Source organism: Canis lupus, chromosome 10 (genome assembly GCF_011100685.1).
Source record: "Canis lupus familiaris isolate Mischka breed German Shepherd chromosome 10, alternate assembly UU_Cfam_GSD_1.0, whole genome shotgun sequence".
Taxonomy (NCBI): domain Eukaryota; kingdom Metazoa; phylum Chordata; class Mammalia; order Carnivora; family Canidae; genus Canis; species Canis lupus.
Window position 1 is genome coordinate 644,211 of NC_049231.1, and position 14,508 is coordinate 658,718.

A 14,508-nucleotide genomic window follows, 5' to 3' on the forward strand; every position below is an offset into this window, starting at 1 on the left:
CTTAAATGACATAGATTCTCCCAGGAGCAAGAAAAAACAAAGAAGCACCAGGTTCTGAGTATTTATTTCAGGTAATGGTAGTCTCCAAGGGAAGTCTGGAGAAAAGATAGGCATTGCTGTCCACCCTCGGCAAATCACAGCATCACATGAGAGTCCTCAGACCTGCTGCTGCCCATTGAGGAGGGGTCTGTTCTCACCAATGGGGCAAGAGCGGAAGACCTGGGGCAGGCGTAGCCAGTGGGTGCTACCACGTGGTAGCTGGGGAAGGGGGAGAGCTGAGCCCTGCTTCAGAAGTCTTCGCCTAACATTGGGAGAATAAAGGAGAAACTGATTAGCAATGGACAAGGAAAGCCTATCTATGGTTCTCCAAAAAGGAGGGCCTGGGTTTACATGACCTTGATTCTAGCTCCCTCCCCTCTTCACCAACAAGGTTCATCTTATCTTATTTTTATGGTAATCTCTGTCTATTCCCCTCTCACCCTACAAGCGTCCCTGCCCCTCTTACCCTACAAGCGTCCCTGCTTTGAGGACCTTGGCACCCCAGGCCTGAGGATCTGACCTTCTCACAGGTAGAGGACTCAGTTCACCCCCAGTTTCTTCCGCTCTTGATATTATTCATAACAACAGTCTTTGGTATCATCATTTATTGCACTCTTGCTTCACAACTGGATGCTTTACCCACATTATCTCTAATCCTGACAAATAGCCCCATAGAGCAGATAATCGTTTTCCTACTTAGCAGAGGCTTAGAGATGTTAAGCTACTTTCCCAAGGTCCCCCCAGCAAGACTGCAGCCCGGGTCTGTTTAACTTCTAAGTCTGAGATCTTTCCTGGACACTGTGCTTCTTCAAAAGAAGTGGCGGTTCCTTCTCCTCGTAAGGAAGAATGAGCAGTGGCAAGAGGGATAAGGAGGTGCAAGCCAGATGGTGGCACCCTCACCTATATATCAGAGATACCAGCACCATAGCCAGCAACACCAGCAAGATGCCCATGAACAGGGGAGCCTGTCCAACGCCTGCTTCTTGACCTGTGAGCAGAATCTTCAGTCAGTGTCTGCTCCCCGCCAGATAGCCTCCTCCTGTTGCCCCTCTGCATCCCAGCTCTTGTCCAAGTACCTACCAGGCATTACAAGCTGAGTGCTGACCATTGCCAGACTGTTAGCATCAGCCAAAGACACATTGAGGCAGTAGGTCCCTGAGCCACCCTTCAGCACTTGGTGCAAAACCAGCTGGCAGGCTGGGCTGGGCGGCACAGGCTGACATAGCCTCTGGGCAGGGGGCTGGCACCCTGGTGATGAGATGTCCATGCAGGCTTCCTTGGGCAGTCTGCAAGAGGTGTCAGCTTAGGTCAGGGCAATGGGAAAGAAGACCAGGCACCAGAGAGCAGTGCGACAATCAACCCCGGAGTTCTCAGGACAATCAATGGGACACTCACCCGCCTTGGCAAGACACAGTCAGCTCAAATGCATCCCCTTCACTGGATGGCACAGCCTGCAGGATCTCAGCATTCTCAATACCCCCTGCAGAGTTGCAAGATTTTAAGTCTGGGATTCCTCTACCAGGCCTCTCTAAAGGTCCACAGGAAAACCGTAAGGCTGCTTCCCCAATCCTATCCTTGCCGTCAAAATAAAAACCCTGGGATTTGGGCATTCTTGTCCAGGTGAGTAACTCTTGCCAAGGTATGCTTTCACTGGCCAACCTGACACACACCTCCCTCCACCAGCCCCCAAAGCACTCAAGACTCACGGACAATGTCCAGGGTGAGAGAAAAGGAGCCATATCGATACAGAACACAATCCAGGGGGGTTTCTCGCTTTGCCAGGATTAAGGTAGCTGTGCCATCCAGCAGGGCGCTCTGGGAACCTGGCAGGAGAGGATTGAAGAGGCAGTCAAGAGACCGACTCACCTGGAAGTAGAGGCCACACAGGCATTTTTCCAGGTAGAGCCAGAGCTATTGGATCCAGGCTTGGAATCAGACAAGACCTGGAAAACCTCATTTTATAGGTTAGGAAACTAAAGCTCAGAAGGAAGAGTGAACACCCCAGAATCACACAGTTAGGGGTAGAGTTGGAAATCCCAAATGTCTAGCACACCCCACACTGTGCTAGGTCCTGAGCTAGACAGACACAAGTTAACTCATCCATGCACCACCATGTCATTCCTACCTTTTCACTGTTCCTACCGCAATTTCAGGTTAACCTGCTTTGGGATAGGAATCCAGGCTGGGGGCGGGGGGGAATGCTGCTAGAATCTGAGGATATTATGCATTTATACTTGCATAGAAAATGAGATACAAATATTATATAAATGACCACAGTCTGTTCCCTGGCCTTTTCCTTAGGAACAGCTCTCCTCAGGGACAGAAGCAACAAGCTCTCTCTCTATGGCCTAGGGGAAGACCCTGGTTTCCTGAACTCCGGATCTATTCCATGTTATTAAGAGGGACTTGGGGGCTTAAAACTAGTGGGAGCTCAGATGGGACTCCATTGCCAAGCAAAGGATTGGGGAACATTTTGGGCCTGGGTAAGTCTTTTAGCTCTTTAGAATAGTGACCAATGTCCCACCTCAATGAACCTCATCCACACTGGCCCTCTTACCTGTAATACCTTCTGTAGGCACGAACAGATTGGTATCTGGACCCTTGGTCTCAGGCGTGGGTCCCTCTCCAGCTGTGGGCTCCACTGACTCTTTAGTCGTTACCTGCTCGCCTGTGGTTCCAGAGGGCTCTGCGGTTGACCCTTCAGGTGTTGTACCTGTGGTCTCTGCAAGTGTGGTACTTATGACCTCTGAGGTTGGCACCTGCTCAGGTGTAGTACCTATGCCCTCTGTAGTTGGCATCTGTGCAAGCGTAGTGCCTGTGACCTCCGTGGTCGTCATCTGCACTGCTGTTGCTCCCGAGGGCTCTGCAGTTGGCACCTGACCAGGTGTAGTACTTATGACTTCTGCAGTAGGCACTCGCCCAGCTGTGGTGCCAGGGATCTCTGCAGTTGGCGCATGCCCATCTGTGGTGACTGGAACTGGGGAGGAGCCACAGGAAGTGAGAGGAATGGCAGCCTGCAGGACCACCTGGGCAGTGATTGGGCCAGACTCTAGGTAAGTGTGAGTGACCACAAGTGCCCGAGAGATCAGGGTCCCGGTATGGTCTCCAAAGTCCCAGGTGTAGGAGAGGTCAGCCCCAGACAAATAGCCGCTGGGGTCATGGAGCCGGAGGGCAAAGGTCAGAGGATGATTTCTCAGGAAATGCTTGTTCCCTCCATCCAAGGCCTGCAGCTGAGACACACTCACGGAGAAGGGCACCTGGTCTGGAATTGGAGCCAGAAAAGATGAGAACCAGGCCTGGGCCACAGCTTCTTTCACAGGCACACCCTCCAACTCAAGCTGACTGGCTCTTCCCTGACTCCAGCCCCACATTTCTCTGCCCAGGTCTTCCTGGCTCTGCCCCTTTAAGGTTACACACCAGTTCCCCTTTCCCCCTTCCTCTCTCCCCTTTCCAGTCAGGCCAAGCCTCCCCATCTCTTACTGCCCTGCACCTGGCTTTGCCCCTTCCCAAATCCTTACCAGTAATGGTGAAGGCTGAGCAGGAGTGAGCAAGGGGCACGTAGCTCTGGGACTCCCGGCGGTGGTAGACAGTCACTTCCATGGTATGTGTGCCCAGCACCGCCTTGCCTGTCACAATGCTCAGCCCAGACACTGGACCCCCCAGAACTTGCCAGTATTGGCCTGAGGTTTTTTAAAAGAAAAGCAGGGGTTGGGGGGAAGAACTGAGCATAGGGAACTGAGGGGAAAGATTAGAGACGGCACCAGAGAAGGAAGGTCAAGTAATGTATTGAGTATGGTTATTTCAGGGAGAATTTGGAAGGCTGTCATTGATGGTCAGGAAAAGGAGTCCTGATAAGGGGTTCCATGGGATAGGACAATAATTGGGGAAGGGCTCCTAGAAACAACTATAGAAGAGAGAGTTGGAGGGGCTAGGTGCTATGGAAGAGGAAAGAGCCATGGGGGCAGTGAAGATTTAGGGAAACTCACAGAGCAAAATGAAAGGGGATCGGGTAAGAAGAGGTGAATCCAAGTGTGGATGACTCACCCCAGGTCTTCCAGACATAAACAAAGCTTCTTGTCTGAGACCAAGGGCCAGATGGGCAGGCCCTCCCATCAGGGAAGATGCAGGCATCATCAAGTACCTGGGGATACACTGGCTGTCCTCCCCACACCTGGCTCCCTGGAAGGTAGACACAGAGTCACCCTCAAACCCTGGCATTCCTTTCTGTGTACTAAAACCCCTCACATGGCTCCCAGAGAGGGGCTGTGGGAACACTCCGTAGCTACGTAATACATTCCCTTTGTATAACCCATTTGGGGTGGTAGCAGAAAGGATGGAAACTGGAATTAAAGATTCATATGTACTTGACAAAGGAAAGAGATTGGAAAGCCATACGTCAAAATATTTAGAGTGGTTTGCTCTAGCTAGTGGGATAAAAAACAATAGCATCAGCTAACACTTATTGAGCCTCACCTTAGGCTAGGGCGGGCATTATGCTAAATTCTCTATATTTTATAACATTTTAATCCTTACAATAACCGTTCAAGGTAGGTATCATTCCCATGGTACAGATAAGGGAAGAGAAGCATGAAATAGCTAAGTAACTTGCCCAAGGTAACATGTTATTTACAAATTTAAGTCCATGTCTGTCTAAACTCTAAGTCCACTAGGTCTTCTGTCCCCAATTTTGTGTACTGGTTTTTTGTTTTGTTTTGTTTTGTTTTTTTTTTTTTGCTTTATCTGTGTTTTTACATCTTTTTCTACAATGAATATATAGAATATGTATATGCTTTTTTTAAAAGTAGATGGGAGGGCAGCCCGGGTGGCTCAGTGGTTTAGCGCCGCCTTCACCCCAGGGCCTGATCCTGCAGACCCGGGAACGAGTCCCATGTCGGGCTCCCTGCATGGAGCCTGCTTCTCCCTCTGCCTGTGTCTCTGCCTCTCTCTCTCTCTCTCTCTCTGTCTCTCATGAGTAAATAAATAAAATCTTAAAAAAAAAAAAAAGTAGAGAGGAATGGGGCAGTCCTTGAGCTCACTGCAGACACCAGGGAATCTGAGCCCTTGGAATAAGAGAGGTACTCACCATCGATGATAGTGTTGTTGGCCCAGACAACCTGCCCATCTGGCAGTACCTTTTGGCTTTCAGGGAAGTGCAGGGCAATAGAGAAGGAGGCATTTGCACCAACCAGTGTAGGCCCATCATTACTGACCTTCAGGGACACCTGGCCACCTGGGAAGGACAGCTGCGTTATCTGGGACTCCTTGATTTTTCCTCCCCTTATACCTTTCCCCTTCCTATCTTCCCAGACTACATTTAACTCAGATCTTGCTCCTCCCACCGGCCCCATACCCTCCCTGGAAATTGCCAAGTTCCCACCTCTCCAGCAGTCAGGCCTCTGGGTTTCTGTCCACTCTGGATACAGCTGTCTGTTCCAGGCTTTAGTTGTGAGCTGCCTTGGGACACCAAGCCAGTCCTGGTCTCTGGGTCCTAAAAACGAAGGTACCATGTAGGCCCTAGGATCACCCCCCTCAGTCCCTTGTCAGGGGACAGCACCATTCCATGTCCCCCACTTACTCTCACACTCAAAGCACATTTTAATTTACTGAATACCCACCATGTGCCAGGCACTGTGCTAGGTACAAAGGACTTAAGAAATGAATAAGACCTGGCGCTGAAGGGATTCAAGATATGTCCATAAATTATAATAATTCAAGGCACTGTTTAATATGAGCCATAACAGACATGCACAAAGTACAACAAAATGACAGACTAAAGAAATTAGTTCCACTCTGGTGGATTGGGAAAGACCATTGGAGTGAGGAGTTGGCGCGTGGGAAAGAGCACTCAGGACCAGCACAAGCAGACACACGGAGCCATGGTAGCGCGAGGCATGATAGGGACTAGCAGTGTGGTTGATACACACCGTAGGAGACGAGGCCAGGAAGGCAAGTGAAGGCCCCGACCAAAGGAGTTTGGCCTTTATTCTGTAGGCAAGGCCACGGCAGAAGATTGTTTCTTTCATTGAGATATAATTCATATACCATAAAATTCACCCTTCAGAAGCTTTTTGAATATGATGAGATGTGTGTTTTAGAAGGATCAGTATGGCAAGCAGTAAAGAGGATGGATCTATAGGCAGGCAGTGGTTGGGGCAAGCAGCCAAAATTATTATAACTGACTAAGAGAGAGGTCTAAGAAAAAGGGATATGATGGATCTACTTACACCTCACCCAGATGCAACAACTATCATTTTGCCACATTTGCTTTATCTATCCTCTTTTGTTTGTTGGCTAAAGTATTTAAAAGCAAATTCCAGATATTTTGTTATTTTAACCCTACAATCTCAATACGTATCTGTAAAAAAATATGAACATTTTCTTGAATAAGCACAATGTCACTTCCCCCTAGACAAAATGATCAAACCCAATTCGTATAAAGTTTCATCTAAAAATGTCTTCTTATGACTTAAAAAAATCATTATCCAAAAAGTAAGCACCATCTTTTAAGAGGCTCAGGTGCACAAGAATGAAAAGAATATTTCCAGAATACATTAAGGAAATAGTAAAAGGCTTGAAACTGGAGCACAAATGAGGGAAGTCAGATCAGGAAAATTTCCTAGAAGTCTGTGAGACCAGGGATCTAGAGAGAGAAAGGGGAGACTAGGATATGATATCTATATTTTAGCACAGGAGAAACTCCTTTTCAATGTGTAGTGGAGACCTAGCTGAGTCTGCTGAGGGCGGGGGGGTGGGGGGTAGATCTAGAATAATCTCACTGAGCATCCCACCGCTAAAGCAAGAGAATCATAAGATACCCCATTCTTCACTCCCAACCCTCCCTCCTCAGAGCAGCACGGGACATTCCAGACCCTCTCACCACCCCCACCCCCACCCCTTGCTCCCGTCACGAGGCCCCAATCCCCCAGAGCCCTTTCATGTGATGCTCAGCTGAGACCCCTCTGCCTGTCTCTTCCAGCCCCAGGACAAAAGCCTGAGCTATATTTACCCATCCCCATTCCAAAGAGGGGAGGTGATACCTCCTTACCTTTTCTATCCACATCAATACCACATTCTCTTACTCCTTTCTTTTAAATACCCTATCCCAAGTGCCTGAGTCATTCCCTAAGTCTTCCACTTATTTCCCTTTCAAAGCCCCTGCTCCAGCTCATTGCCCCGGGGGTGGGGTGGGGGTGTCTCAGAATTAGAGCCCCAAAGACCTACTATCCTTTTGCCCTTCCAAGCAGATGGGATTATTTTCAGGCTCAGTCCCAAATTTCCACCTAGAGAGGGACTTCAGATGCCCATGTCCTCGCTAAATCAAATGGGTGGAAGAAGCCTGAAATATTGCTGGTATCTCCCATGAGGAGGGAGAAAAATCAGAGCAGGTGTGCAACCCCAAACTCCCACTTGTTCATGTCCATACTCCCCACACTAACCTTCTGTGGCCCCCACAGCCAGAAGAACACCCATCACAGCCACATGGAGAAGGCATTTTCTCGGCACCAGATTCATCTTGTTCTTTCTTCCAGCAACCAAAGGCGCTGGGGGTGCTGGGACAAGCCCCTATATAGGAGAGGGGTGCTCATTTGCATAGCCCATCCTCCTTTCCCTCCTGGAGAGGCTTGGGAGGGGCAGGAGGGCCAGAGAAATAACTGAAAAGGGATCCTGGTCCCTGGACATCCCGCTACTCAATGACAGTTTCTGGTTTCACTGGGTCACGACCTTCTTGACCGGGGAAACATGGACTGCAGGGCAGCTAGCTACATCGTGTGTACTCGACGCCTGCAGTGCACCACAGGCTAAGGGGATCAATCTGGTTTTTGAGTCAAACCAGGAAACCTCTCAAACAGATGGAGACCCTGCATCTCCAAACAGAGAGATAGGATAGGATAGGCAGAGAGGGGCGCGAACGACGTGTCCAAGGCCCAGGACACCCATACGATGAGATTCCTAGCTTCCTGCTTTTCAAAGGCGGTTCCCTGGGCCAGGTGGAATTCAATCTTAGGGCAAGACACATTTTCTCTGGGGTTGGCGAATCAGAGGTCAGGAAATCCCTCCAGGCCCAGGACACAGGAAGGAAGCTCGACTCCAAATTGGGTACTTGGAAAAAGACGTTTATTTAGCTTCCCCAAGGTGACAAACTTGTATCGAAGACCCTCGGTAGTAACCTTGCGCGAGGTGGGGTCACTGGCGGCAGCGACGCGCTGGGCTCGCCCCCCCGCTCTGACGCTGGCCAATGGGAAGGGCCGGGGGCGGGGCCAGGGAAACGCGGGAAGGAGGGGCGGGGCCTCCACTGGCGGTAGGGAACCCGAGGGGAGGCGGCAACATTGTTTCAAGTTGGACAAATTGACAAGAGCGAGAGATACACTCCGTTCCATCCCGACCTGAGGCCGCGGAGCTGGGCCCTGTTTCCCCTCCTCCAGCCCCCGAGAGCCGGGGCCCGCCTTTTGCTGGGTTCCCAGGCCCCCGCTCCGGGGCCGGGCTGACCCGACTCTAGCGCTTGCTTCATGGAGAACTTCCAAAAAGTGGAAAAGATCGGAGAGGGCACGTACGGAGTTGTGTACAAAGCCAAAAACAAAGTGACGGGAGAAGTGGTGGCGCTTAAAAAAATCCGCCTGGACACGTGAGTGGCCTCTGTACCCGGGACTCCTCTAACTCCGGAGCTTCTTGAGTGCCCCCCGCCCCCACCCCGACAGGCGGGTAGCCGTCCGAGGACCGGAAGGTAGCAGGGTGGGACTTCTTTCGAAGTGGAGAGGTGGGCTGGAGGACAGTGAAGGGTTTCCCTGTGCAGAGTATAGGGCACTGTAGAGTCTGTGGGAAACTTTCTCCCCAAAGCCGAGTGATGCCCCCAAACGTGTAGTCCGAAAGACTCAGGAAGAGGAAGGAGGCCTCTGAGGTGGGGGTCCAAGACTCCCCGTGGAGTTGAGGTCTGTGGGAACCGGTGAAGAGCACCTTTCTGAATGAAGAGCCCTCCTCACTGCCCCAACCCCACCCTCCTCTTAGAATTCTCTACCCCTTTCAAAAGAATGGCAGTTGAACCTCACTGGCCCGTCTAGGGAGGCTGGGTGCTGCTACTCTTCTTTCCTCCCGTTACCTTCTCTCTTCTTCACCTCCACCAGAAGGCTTTACTTACCTACCCGTGGGAGAAGAAGAAATAATGACCTTAACGTATCCAAAAAGCACCCCCCTGTCCACCTGTGAATTAACTCCTACAGCCCCCTTTCTCTTCTGTCACTTTCCTAGGGTGTGCTGGGGTGGTGTCTCGTTCGGAGACTGGGCTGGGGGAAAAGCAGTATTTGTAACCACATTCCTCTCTCTGCTTTCTCAACCTCCCCAAGTGAGACGGAGGGTGTACCCAGTACTGCTATACGAGAGATCTCCCTGCTTAAGGAGCTTAACCACCCGAACATTGTCAAGTAAGTATGTGTCTGGGAGATATTTCAGCGGTAAAAGAGAATGTCTTCTGTGAGGCCGGGGCATCGCTCTTCCTCACCTCCATTCCTGGACCTCCCTCCCTAGGCTATTGGATGTCATCCACACAGAAAACAAACTCTACCTGGTTTTTGAATTTCTGCACCAGGATCTGAAGAAATTTATGGATGCTTCTGCTTTGACTGGCATTCCTCTTCCCCTCATCAAGGTAATCCTTCTCATCAACTCCTCCCCCAACATGGGCACGTTTTGGGGGGACTGAAGGCAGGCAATTCAGACTGGGTGATGATCTGTGATCTTAGCTTCCTTCCCAGCCCTCATCCCCCTACACACACACACACACACACACACACACACACACACACACACCTTTCTTTTGTGGCTCTTTCACTGCTCATTATGCTTATTAACCCCTGGGCAGGGCAGGAGAATCAAAGAAGTTGAAACTCTAGTGAGTCAACTTTGTAGCTCAGGTGGAAGGTCAGATGAAACTCAGATAAACGAGACTGGAGGGTACTTGGTACTTGGTAGATTCCTCCAAGAACCCCTTCCACTAGTTTGGTAGGAGAAATAGCCAGTGAGTCTCTGTTGTCTGTCTTAGGGCTGGGTTCTCTGCTCCCTGAGCTATTTTCAATCTATCAACAAACATTTATTCGGTGCTCATTTACTGAACACCTTCAATGTGCTAGGCACAGAATATGGAAAAGAGATGCAAAACTAAATAGGACCCAGTCCTTATCTTCACTAGACTAGCAGTCCAATGGGAGATACAGCTTATAAACATGCAATTATAATCTAATACAGTAAAAGGCTTTAGTACAGCTTTGCAGGCAGAGTGGAGCCTAATAGCTCACTGTGGTCGAGAAACAAAGTCCTCTCTCTCTCCTTCGTCAGAGCTATCTGTTCCAGCTGCTCCAGGGCCTAGCCTTCTGCCATTCTCATCGGGTTCTGCACCGAGACCTCAAACCTCAGAATCTGCTTATCAACGCAGAGGGGGCCATCAAGCTAGCAGACTTTGGATTAGCCAGAGCCTTTGGAGTCCCTGTTCGTACTTACACCCATGAGGTGAGACCCTGTCTGCACTTCTTCTCTGAACTTTCTGGGAGGTGTTAACAAGGACATTTACAAAATGACTAAACCTATCTGGCCAGCAGTTTCTCTCTCCCTAGATGAAAGTATCTCTGGCACCCCAGGAGGTTTTAGAGTATGCACTGAGTTCATATTGCGGGGCTAGCTGGGCTTCAGTAGGTACCAAGCCAGCAGAGCTGGATGGCATATCATTAAAATTATGACCACTTCTCTCAGGAGTTTTCCAGGAAGGTTGAAAGTTTTGGGTTCAGAAAATAGGGTCTTTGGAGCCACAGGCGAGGCTAACTCTGGTCTAAGAAGTTGTGTGTAATCACTTTACGCAGGGGAAGTCAGAAAGATGGGAAAAGAAAGATAGAGGGAGAGAAGCTGCTTGTGATCAGGCTGAGAACTAGCAGAGTAACACCGAGGAGCTGACATGTGGGAATCACTGTGCCCCATGCACCACCTCTCCCCTTCTTGCTCTTGTTCCCAGGTGGTGACCCTGTGGTACCGAGCACCTGAAATCCTTCTGGGCTGCAAGTACTACTCCACAGCCGTAGATATCTGGAGCTTGGGCTGCATCTTTGCTGAGATGGTATGGAGGCAAGCCCGAGTTCCACCCAGCTCTCTCCTCCCCACATTCAAAAACAACAGAACTTTTTCTTGGCCTAGACTCATGGCCCTTCTATTATCTAGGATCCTTTCTCTTAGAGTAGGACCAAAGCGGGTACGGGGGAAAGGATAGGACTATCGTCCCTGAGGTCAACTACAATGTCAGTATATCCTCAAATGGCCTTAGCATTAAATACACGTCTCTTGTCCCCAAATTGAGCTAAATCATTTCTGCAACTGTTTTAGCTTTAGTCTGCATATATTTGGGAGAATGAGTACCTACCATTCAGTGCCTCCTTCATTTGGCCTGTAGACCTTCTAGTAAGGTCCCAGGAATATGGTGAAATCAACTGTATTCATGTTATCCATTTATTTATTTATTTATTTATTTATTTATTTATTTATTTATCTATCTATCATACCTTTTATTTAAACTGCAGACTTAAATTATGTCCCCCTCAACTTCTGGCTTTTCTGAATGAAGGATCCCTGAGGTCCAGCCTTTTATGGGAGCTCTCATCCCCTTTAATATAACAGTGGAGTGGACTGTGTTTTCACTTCAAATCAGCAATTTGTTTTATGGTCCTTTATCTGGGTTGTAACTGGGGGCTTAGAGACCATTAGCCTGTATATAAAATGTGCATTTATCCCCCAGTACATTACCTTACAATTGCCCATATTCCTCTCTCAATTCATCAAAAAATATTTGTTAAGCACCTAGTGTGTACCCAGCACCATGCTAGGTGCTGTGGGGAACACAGAAGAAATGGAAGACACAGTCTCTGCCCGCTGTGCTCCTATCTAGAAGTGGCTGCATCACAAGGAGGGGGGATGACCGCAGTGTCTACCCCACACCCCGTGAGTGGCTTGGGATCCCTTTGCTACATGTCAGTGGCACCCCAGACATTCACCCCCTCCCAGCCCCACCCAGCCTTGGGGATCTGCAAAGGCATGGTTGGGGGAAGGAAGGAGGGGGCGAGGAGACAGATGAAGGGACTTCATTGTCTCAAGCTCTGTGTGACTGACCCCATGAAAGGCCCTGGGGAGGGAGTCATGGGGCCCTGCTGACCTTCCACTGCCTGTGGGAACCTCCATTGCACAGGGAGCAGCTTTGACTGACGTCAGTGCGGGTCTTGGCCTTTTCTCTTTCCCCATTTTCAGGTGACCCGACGGGCCTTATTCCCTGGAGATTCTGAAATTGACCAACTTTTCCGGATCTTTCGGACTCTGGGGACCCCAGATGAAGTGGTTTGGCCAGGAGTTACTTCTATGCCTGATTATAAGCCGAGTTTCCCCAAGTGGGCCCGGCAAGATTTTAGCAAAGTTGTTCCTCCCTTGGATGAAGATGGACGGAGCTTGCTTTCGGTGAGAATTGGGAGTGGGTGCCCATTTCTTCTCATTTACTCCCCCAGGGCAGGTTTTTTTCCAGGATGAAGGAAGGATGAGACCCTGGACTCTGGGTCTTGGCATTTCCCTAGCCCCTGCTTCTCTCTCCCTGTTGGCACACCTGTTCAAATATAGGGAGGAGGGAATTGGGAACTCTGCCTTGGGTAAAAGGAATTCCGCTTTCCTGAATTCTTGGAACACCTGCTGCCCATTTAGTCCACTGTTACGTCACTGAAGTCAGCATACATCTCTCCCTCCAGCAAATGCTGCACTACGACCCCAACAAGCGGATTTCGGCAAAGGCAGCTCTGGCTCACCCTTTCTTCCAGGATGTGACCAAGCCAGTACCCCACCTTCGACTCTGATGTCCTCCCCCCCCCCACCCCCCTTTCTTCTCCAGCAGGGGCCTGAGTTGGCTTGGCCCTGGGCTATTTGCCCTCTGATCTTGTCTGGCTGCCTTAACACTCACCTCCCCCTCTTAGCCAGCCAACTCGGGGATATAATGGGTAGAGGGGAGAAATAGGTGAAAATGAAAGGAAGCTTCAGTATTAGATGCACTTAAGTCCCTCCACCACTCTCTCCCCCTCCTCTTCGTCATTGATGAGGAGGGCTGGTATTTAAAAAAAAACAAAACAAACAAAAAAAAACCGAACTCTTTCTCTTCCCCCCACATAGGGTTTGCCATCCCAATCTCTGAAACCCTGAAATTATTATTTTTTTTGTGTTTGGGATGACACACCCTAAGCCTTCCTTGACCGCCGTGCTTGTAAGGCCAACTGATAGCAGAGAACCGAAGTTGGAACTTTCGAAAACCAAGCAAAACAAAAACGTAGGGAGGGGGCCTGTTTTAAAGAATTAGGTTGAAAAAATAGACCAACCAGTTTATACCCTAGTTTTAGTGTTTTCATCTCACCTGACAGTCTAGGAGACTCAAGACTCCCAGTCTCTGCCGTTGCCTCTAGTCCCCCTGTCTGTCCCTCCTATGGGTAAGAAGTGTCTGGGAAGCTCTAGGACAGGTATTGTGCTTCACCGTGGCCTTATGAGGCAAGGAAAAGTCTGCATTTTTCTCTTTTAAGATTCTTAGTTCTTCATTTACCAGGTCCCATCTTCCTCTGAAGGCCACCCCATAGGAGTGGAAGTTAGGGTTTAGACATTTTGAGAATGCTGACACTTTTTAGGGCTGTGACTGAGTGAGGGCATTGGGAAAATTTTTTCTTTAAAAGAAGGATGAACAATTATATTTATATTTCATTCAGGTTATAGTAGTTTTTTAAGTAAGTGGAAATGGGTGGATTTGTTGCCATGTGCACCTTGGGGTTTTTGTAATGCGAATGTTTAAAGAAAAAAAAAAGTATTTTTTTCTTTTTGTGATTTTGTCTCTCTTCTCCCACCTCATCTTCAAGTGTTCTTGCTATTAACATTATTTGTAATTTAGTTTGTAATTCATTAAAAACAAAAGTTCCTAGTTTCATAGTTCATCTCTTTCCTCTTTTACTTATGTATTTACTGAATGATGTGAGAGAGGATATGAATATGTATATGTGATAGTTGCTTTCAGAGCTCCCGTTTTCCTAATCACTCTGCGTGGCGACCCACCTCACCCCACTTGGGCCTCTCTTATGCAGTTGGGATAGTGCCAGGCATGGGCGAAATGGGAATTGTTGCCTTCATTTTACTGTTGGGGAAACGGAAGCCTACTTCACTTGCCCCACAAACCTGAATCATCTGCACACGCGCAGACATGCGCGCGCGCACATATACACACAAGGTGGCAGTTCCAGAATTTCAGAGACTTAGGAGGGACTTAAGAGCAGCAATGTGGTTGACACCGAATTCCCCGGTAAGCTCATCCTTTTCCCTTTTTTGTTGCACATCACAGTTTTCTAAAGAGACTTTAATCACATTTACATACGACTCGGAACTCATCAGTTGTGCCTATGAAAAATCATTATGGAGGGGGCTAAAGTCTCC

At 49.1% G+C, this 14,508-nt stretch overlaps 2 protein-coding genes across 5 annotated transcripts; one reads left to right on the top strand and one right to left on the bottom strand.

Moving 5' to 3' along the window:
- Positions 1-48: 48 nt before the first annotated feature.
- Positions 49-7,556, bottom strand: PMEL (premelanosome protein). The gene is made up of 11 exons (NM_001103216.1): positions 7,476-7,556; positions 5,417-5,527; positions 5,123-5,269; positions 4,084-4,218; positions 3,558-3,719; positions 2,597-3,301; positions 1,746-1,862; positions 1,435-1,519; positions 1,120-1,325; positions 940-1,027; positions 49-301 (listed from the first exon to the last, which is right to left on the bottom strand). The coding sequence occupies exons 1-11, from the start codon at positions 7,549-7,551 to the stop codon at positions 157-159; spliced, it is 1,977 nt and encodes a 658-aa protein (NP_001096686.1). The 5' UTR covers positions 7,552-7,556; the 3' UTR covers positions 49-156.
- Positions 7,557-8,303: 747 nt separating this feature from the next.
- Positions 8,304-14,010, top strand: CDK2 (cyclin dependent kinase 2). 4 transcript variants are annotated; one of them, XM_038549615.1, is made up of 8 exons: positions 8,304-8,662; positions 9,378-9,455; positions 9,559-9,679; positions 10,366-10,536; positions 11,033-11,134; positions 11,866-12,009; positions 12,313-12,516; positions 12,798-14,010. In XM_038549615.1, exons 1-8 carry the CDS (start codon positions 8,547-8,549, stop codon positions 12,900-12,902), a joined length of 1,041 nt encoding a protein of 346 aa, XP_038405543.1. In that variant the 5' UTR covers positions 8,304-8,546; the 3' UTR covers positions 12,903-14,010. The 4 variants fall into 4 exon arrangements, with proteins under 4 accessions (XP_038405543.1, XP_038405545.1, XP_038405546.1 ...); XM_038549618.1 differs by lacking the exon at positions 8,304-8,662 and adding an exon at positions 8,790-8,935; XM_038549616.1 differs by lacking the exon at positions 8,304-8,662 and adding an exon at positions 8,993-9,207.
- The last annotated feature ends 498 nt before the right edge of the window (positions 14,011-14,508 follow it).

What these genes read in the sequence shown, in the direction of transcription:
- CDK2 (XM_038549615.1), top strand. Translation starts at nt 8,547, where the DNA reads ATGGAGAACTTCCAAAAAGTGGAAAAGATCGGAGAGGGCACGTACGGA. An exon ending in AACCACCCGAACATTGTCAA is followed by an intron (nt 9,456 to 9,558) that starts GTAAGTATGTGT and finishes CTCCCTCCCTAG; the next exon opens with GCTATTGGATGTCATCCACA. An exon ending in GCTGCATCTTTGCTGAGATG is followed by an intron (nt 11,135 to 11,865) that starts GTATGGAGGCAA and finishes ATATTTGTTAAG; the next exon opens with CACCTAGTGTGTACCCAGCA.
- PMEL (NM_001103216.1), bottom strand. Translation starts at nt 7,551, where the DNA reads ATGAATCTGGTGCCGAGAAAATGCCTTCTCCATGTGGCTGTGATGGGT. An exon ending in CAACAACACTATCATCGATG is followed by an intron (nt 4,219 to 5,122) that starts GTGAGTACCTCT and finishes TCTACCTTCCAG; the next exon opens with GGAGCCAGGTGTGGGGAGGA. An exon ending in CTGGTATCTCTGATATATAG is followed by an intron (nt 302 to 939) that starts GTGAGGGTGCCA and finishes TCCCAATGTTAG; the next exon opens with GCGAAGACTTCTGAAGCAGG.